This window comes from Aplysia californica, unplaced genomic scaffold, assembly GCF_000002075.1.
Source record: "Aplysia californica isolate F4 #8 unplaced genomic scaffold, AplCal3.0 scaffold00021, whole genome shotgun sequence".
NCBI classification, from domain to species: Eukaryota; Metazoa; Mollusca; class Gastropoda; order Aplysiida; family Aplysiidae; genus Aplysia; species Aplysia californica.
This window is the reverse complement of record NW_004797291.1, coordinates 1,560,272-1,567,730: the sequence shown is the minus strand read 5'-3', so window position 1 is coordinate 1,567,730 and position 7,459 is coordinate 1,560,272. Positions and strand designations below refer to the sequence as shown.

The window sequence follows — 7,459 nt, the reverse complement described above, 5'->3', positions numbered from 1 at the left end:
GAGAGAGAGAGAGAGAGAGAGAGAGAGAGACGTGGAAATGGATGTATGGTTGAGCGTCCTTCACTGTGTGAATGTGAGACGACAGACAGGGGTCCACTGTGGCCGAGGAATATGTGAAGGCTTATGTATACGTTCGTGAAATTCTATCATGGATAGTTTTTATTTGTCTGAAGGTTTATAAAGACACACGCTTTCATCAGCGGCATATAGAGACACTTGAGACACTGACACACAAACCGTTGGCTCAGTGGGTATCATGCAGAATTACAAAGTTGACAGCGCTGGTTCGAATCTTTAACAGAATTATCTTGAATTTGAGGTGCTTGGAAAACCTTTAGCTCCCCTCTTCCCCAATCCACACGCGCACACAGCCTTCATTCTTATAAGATACGTGTCAAATCGCATAATCTGCCTTTAAAATAATCTTCCCGGGCTGAAAGGAACCGTTTTCCCCATATTATTACATCACGCCACGCCTTTATTATGAGAGCTGTTTAGTTTTTAGTTTTAGAAACAGTTTTTGGCACTTGTAACACAAATAGGTTATACTTACTTTACTTTTACTTTTTCATCCTCTGTTGCCGTTAAGCGTCGAGGGGAGATGCAGTGTTCTATGGTAGGCCAGCTCCGCAGCTCTTTCAGTTGTGATGTTATGTTTTCTTAGGGCTTCCTTGACACCCTCGATCCACCTTCTGCGTGGCCTTCCTCTTCCTTTATAGCCTGAGTGCTTGGTGTTGTAGGCTCTCAAGGCTGGCTGTTCAGGTGACATGCGTAACAGGTGGCCAAACCTTTTTATCCTCTGTCTTTCTATGTAACGCAAGCAGGACTCAGTGCCGATAGCTGCTCTTGCTTCTTCATTTCTCTGCCTGTCTCGTCTTGTGATGTTAAGGGTTTTGCGGAGACATTTCATTTCGCATGCGCTGATTTTGCTTTCATGGGTTTTGCTTAAAGTCCAGGTCTGGCACTAATAACATGTTGGTATGAATATTGAGGTGATAGGCTGTCTGTTTGTGTCCATGGAAATGTTTGGAAATAGGTTATAAAAGTACCGAAAATAGAGCTGTTACTTAAAACTCAATGTGGAAATCGTATTTTATGCTGCTTGTGCACCACGACTTTCTCCCCTGCTCAGTGTTTTGATTCCAAATAATAATAGTAATAGACTAAGACCGCTGTTTATGGTACAGATTACAAAGTAGAATCTGCAGCTCCCCACTTGCCCTGGTGACGAGGCACGGGAAAACTGAGACCTGCGTGCCAGCTCCGGCCTGCGAGAAGTTTCTGTCTGACTCGCGAGTCGATTTAGTATTTGATAATGAATGTTGACCTCTGTGAATTAAAAATGTTTAATAAAAAAAAAAAAAACTGTCCATCCTGAAAATTTAAATTACTAGGTTCCGTCCCAGTTGAAAACAATTATTATTGATCTAAGATTTAATGTCATAATATGCCCATGAGTGACAATGCCATAGTTTAAGTTTAAGTCTCACTTTTGAGAGCTTGGGTATTTCAACCAATTTCACTCAATTTTCTTCTGCTTTGAAGCGGAAGACATTCGGAAACGCTTAATCCGGCCCACGACTTGGACACGCTCTCCCATGCCTGATCTAGTGTATAATAACACACACGTACGTGTCTACCTCACAATTCATTATAAACGTAATACCCGCTTCAGGGGGGCTCTCGTGGCCAAGAGGTTAAGGTGTTGGCCTCTCACTCAAAAGGTCCCGGGTTCGAATCCGGGTAGCGACCGAAAAATTTTCTTCTCTAAAATTTGTCTCCTTTCACCTCATTTCCTGCTCTCTAGCAATGTTCTGTCGTCTGCTTTCGTCTCCACTTTCTGCCCTCACCCCGTCACCTCCTTTGCCCCTTCCTCTGGGCTCCTGATTCTTTCTGCAGCCTTTCTACTGCTACTCCTTCGCTTCTTCTTACTGCAGTCTTTCAGCCACACCCCTGATCTTCTGGTAGGAAAGATCTACACCTAGCCGTCTCGGACAGGGCGAAAAATCTCGGAGGGTCCGTGTGCAAGTTGCCCACGTTTAAGATCCCTTCGTGGTCTAAAATCGATTAGAGTAGGCTTCGGCCGCCACCCGGGCAAAATTCAAAATTTCCTACCAAATGAAAATATTAGGCGTGTCCCGCGCGCTCATATGACCTATGCAGTTGCGAGCGCCGTAAAACACTCTACTATAAAAATTTTTAAAATACCCGCTTCACATCTATTTTTCTATTGTTTGTTTTGATTGTTCTGTCCATATTTTAACTTTTTTGTTTTTTTGATTTTCAATTTTAATTTTGATTAATATTACATGTAACTTTTCTATTTTAATTTTGACTTTTCTATTTTTCTTTCTTTTCAGAATGTCCCAGTCTGAGCTACACGTTCACAACATGGTGTCTTTGCGGACGTCACTCACCCTCGCCGTCACGTTCATCGCGACAGTTTCTCTCGTCTCCATTGACGCCAAGCGAGTCCATGTGGCCCAGAGACAGCCACAGAGCATCAGCAACGGCAATATCATTAACAAAAATAACAACAACAATAACCCACAGGGCTACAGACTTCAACTCAAATACAAAGTGACGCGTTTAAACACTTCAGCGTCGGCTGTCGTCCAACTCCCAGAGGCCACAACCAGCCTCTCGGGCCTCCGCAGTGCGATCGTTCTCAGCAACAGCAAACGGACTTTCCAGTCACTGACGTCACAGCCAGACCGCACCAACAACGAACGAGGCGCCAAACGTATTCCGTTTTCGTCTCAGAAATCGAGCCATGGTGGGTTGCAGCTGCCCAAAGGACTGACAAGTAGTGGCAATGACGTCGATGGTACGTCGAGGACAGACAGCAGTTTGTCCAGGAAGAGCTCGTCTCTTTCCCAACGACAACAAAGGCGCCGTCAACTCGAGAAACGACGACGACGAAGACGTCGGAGAAAGAACCGACGTGATTCTCGTCGAAAATCCAATAGCAGATACAGCAACAGGGATAGAGATGCCAAACGGAGGAAGAAGCTCAGAGGAATCTCCAAACTGGTGTTTCAGCGGCTAAGCGCGAACAGCGACAAGGGCAGCAGCCGCGGAACACAGAGCGGGTCTGGCAGAGGAAAAGACTCTTCGAGAAGGAGGAAAGGTCGCAAAAAGTCAAAGAACAAAAAGATCGTCATTGCCGAGCAGGTGAATTTCCCGCCGCTAAAGGAACGTTGCAAGACCCAACCGATGCAGCAGGAGATTCGAGTCGAGGGTTGCTCGGCCAAATCTATCATGAACAACTTCTGTTACGGAACGTGTATTTCTGTTTACATTCCTGAGGCTCGAGGAACGGGCGACGGTGATCCTTCCTTTGTCTCTTGTGGCTTCTGCAGACCACGTGATGTCCAGCACATATCTGTCCAGCTGAGGTGTCGCTCGAGGAACGGGCGGGTGAGGCTGGAGAGGAGGAGAGTTCCCTATGTTAAGGAATGTCGGTGTATGGCTCAGAAAGTGCAGCTCTAGAAATGTGGGGTTGTTGTAGTTGACCAATAGTAGAAAAAAAACAGTCGTCAGGTCTGGATCCTCAGGTCTGGTCCTTCAATTGACAGGCGTTGCTATCGTCGTAAAAACTGTCAGAGGGAAGAAAGAACTGAAGTATCCCTCCATGCTGATCAGATTACGACGGCGTCAGGGACCCAGGCACCAACACGTTAGCCCTTTCTTCGATGTCGTGCTACACAGAAAATACAGGTAGCAAAGTGCGGCCTTTGTCGTACTCATCTGACCTCAATGAAAATTCAAACGTTTTATCAGTGTCAAAATCATATGGCGCAAAAAGAATCCGTGATATTCTAAACTTGGACCCCACCCCCGTTATTCAACACTCTGAGTTCGATGATGATCAGTTGGATCATACATACAGGTTAAAAAACGTCTGGAACAACTTGTCGGATACCGGGAAAGTTTCTCTCAAGCGGCGGAAGGCCCTGACTATGGTGTTGAGGTATATTTCCTTCTAACTTCTAGTAATTATAATGACACCCACACATAAACAGCAAACTTTGCTAGATAAATCAAAGACTTGGGAAACACGACACAAGGCGCGAAATAGTGTGCAAGTGTTCTGGCATTGAAACATTATTATAACGTATTACGTGTATCATTGCTGTCATGTTGAATCTGGAGCCATTACTTTGATGTTTGTTTCAATGAAAGCATGGGTGCTGTTTGCAACCTATCTTAATTAAGAATACGGACTGATATTGAACGTTTGTTCTGCATATTATTATTCTGGTATCTGTTGTCAATTTGTTTATATCGTTGACCCTTTAGACATCCCCACCCGTTACCTACCCTCTTCCTCTACGTGTTTCTTGAATGTTCAAACTGAGCGTAAACACGTATAAACTCCGCTATTTTCCGTGTCTGTCAATTTTACTTGCCTTATGTAGATATTTGTTTTTCAGTTGATGTATGCTGTGGTTGTGTTACCAAAGGTTTGTTCTTTATTGACCCCAATAAAATCGTCATTTTCCTGTTATGTGCATGTGCATTTTTAAAGTACAAACTGTTCTTTGTAATACATGTAATGCACTCAGATTTTGAGTGAGATGTTTCAATACATTATTTTAGGTAGGACTGTTGTCGTGTAAAGGAGAGGAGACATATTCTAACGTAGAACCTGTCAAAAATTAACCTAGTCTAATAAGATATTGAACCAGAACCTAATACTGTGCTTATGAATTGCATCATGGATAGAGATTGTGAGCAAAAACCTGTGAATACTAATCTTCCTTTGGGTCATCGTTTATGCTTTGACCGAAGGTTCTATGGCTAAAATTGTGTGCTTTCTTTTGTGGCTCTTTTGCAATAGGCCTAATGGTGAACTATTTTAACGCTCATATAATTACCAAATCAAAATGTCGAACGCTTATTAAGTGGGAATCTGCATATGGATTTAAAAAGGGGAGAAAATTATGTTGATCATCTATCTATAAACAAATCATGATTTTACTTTTCCCTTCTTGAAATTACTCGAAAGAGTTTTTTGTGGAGGCGAAAGTACTGTTATAGCCACTGTTACTGTACTCTTTTATATAGACATGCAATTCTCAATTTACGTTCTGATCCATCCCTATTGAAGGAATAACCTGTCATAAAAGGTTGCTGAGTACAAGAAAGGAGAGCTTCTCAAACATTGCTACAAAGGGCTGAAAGAAGTAGGCCTAAGATTACCATGACCCACAATCTGGCCTCGGTTGTTAAGCTAGAGGGTTTGTTATACAACTCGGGGACTTTTATTTATCTCAGCGGATGGTGGGAGCTACAAGCCTAGAGGTCTGATGTCACGTCGAGTTACGTAAGTGGTCTCTACTACTACTGTTCAAAGAAAATAATATGCAGCTGTTCAACAGTGCGGGCAGAGCACAGCTTTGGTTTTGCGGTGGACGATAGCATAGTAGGCTTGGGAAAAATAACCTGTTTCACCTGCTGCAATTTATACACAAATATGGAATAGTACTCTACGTGCAATATTTGAACGAAAATCATATTTCGAATTCCTGTATAGTCACGGCAACTTAATATTTTAACATGTATATATATATATTTCTCTAACCGTGAAAGCTTAGAGAACCCACCCCCCTCCCCCCACCCATGAAATTCTTCTTTCCACAAACTGGAATGCTATAGGGAAATTTCTTGCAAACTTTTGTTTCATTTTTTAAATTAAGAAATCAAACATTGAAAGAACATCATCAACTCCAGGTTGATTTTTGTCCGTTATTAAGTTAGTGACCTACTTGTTTGTTGTGGAAGAGCTCAGAGGTTACACGTGTACCTGTATGCGATGGAGCGCTTTGTAAATGCATTATTACTATCACTACTATCATCATCATCATCATCATCATCATCATCATCATCATCATCATCATCATCATTTCACTTATTATTATCATTACTGTTATAATTGTTATCGTCAACAAGAGAATGTACTTTTCAAGGGTTTCCGGGGGATTCTAGCTGATCAGAGTGAAGTCGGTATTTGCATTAGTTGCGCTAAAAATAGATGAAAGGTTGAGTATGTAGGCTGCATTATACCAGAATATTACAAGTTGGTTCACTCTCTACAAAGAGGGCCTCGACCCCGGCCAATATATTTTAAGCTTAGATGTTACAATCAGCGTTTACAAAAATAAATAAATAAAAAAGGAAAACTATTTTATTATTACTGTTATCATCATCATTATTATTATTATCATTATCATTATCATTATCATTATCATTTTTACCAATATCATTATCCATATTATTAATGCTATTACTAATATAATTATTAAGATCATGAATTCCTGTTCATTATTCGATGTGTGTGAAACGCGGAATGGGTGCAATGTAGTGTATTTGATAAAGTAAACGTCATTAGTTTTTAAGATATATGAATGCTTAACGTTTTGTTTGGTCATTTTAAATGTCTCAAAAACCATACCGTTGGTCCAAATGCTTGTAAAACCGAACCTAATATTGTTATTTCAGTCATCTTCTAAGTATGTTTGCATGCTAAAACAACCATCCCAATGATGTACAAAACAATTTCACCTCGAGTTGAGTATTCCCTACAAATCATCATGGAAAATAAGTACTTCAGTTTATGTAACTACTTCGACTTCAAATTGTTTCTTGCACTAATCAGTCTAATCAGTCTTGACTCTGCTTCAGGCTTTTCTTTCAAAATTGATATTATTGGCTTGTGTGTTCAGGTTTTTAAAAAATGTGTCTATGTTTTCTTTTGTGCTCTAGATTCTGAACAATATACGCGCTTGTATGCTTCTCTGATCCGCCACTACATGATTAGTCGTACAGCCGTGCAAACAAAAGACATGAGTTCAATTCTCATGTGAGGAAGCTTATTACACCATGTATCTCCGTCATTCTGTGGTGGCACTGTGTTCCAATCGTTCCGTTGAGGATGTTCTACCTGCCTCCTAAATGATCTATGTCTGTGAGAATAATAATTAACAAAAAAAAGTAAAACAGCCGACGAGATCAGCATGATACATATATATATGAAGACCACAAGCTAAAAGAAAATGCATTGTTCCCACCTTTGCTAGCGTCATTAACTTCAAATATGTTCTTGAAAGAAAACGGATTGGAAAAATACCTATTTTTCTTTCTTAGATATGTCTGCAAATTACATAAATTGAATTGCCGCATATTATTCTAAATACCTGAAGGCCAAACTGTGTTTAAAAGAGCATAAAAAGCTCAATAAATTCCTTGAAAACTGAGCCGAAACCATTCGCACCCTGGGGTTATTCGTGAAAAGTTAATTTAACGATTCCACTTCAAAATCTCTTCAAGTCCAATAGCTAAAACCAGGTAGTTTTTTTTTCAACAGGAGATATTCGATAATCTGTAGCCTTAAATGGGAGCAAGTTTCCGTATTTAGCTGCAACTACACGAACCGCTAAAAGCATAGACCCCCCCC

The 7,459-nt window shown here is 40.9% G+C and overlaps 1 protein-coding gene across 1 annotated transcript in view; it reads left to right on the top strand.

The window, feature by feature from the left end:
* The window catches only part of LOC101844971, a 34,775-nt gene extending 28,595 nt beyond the window's left edge, over positions 1-6,180 (top strand). The window contains exon 2 of the mRNA XM_005090744.3: positions 2,361-6,180. Coding sequence (XP_005090801.1) covers positions 2,362-3,492 — 1,131 coding nt within the window. The 5' untranslated portion in view covers position 2,361 and the 3' untranslated portion in view covers positions 3,493-6,180. The remainder of the gene's footprint in view (positions 1-2,360) is intronic.
* Positions 6,181-7,459: the final 1,279 nt, after the last annotated feature.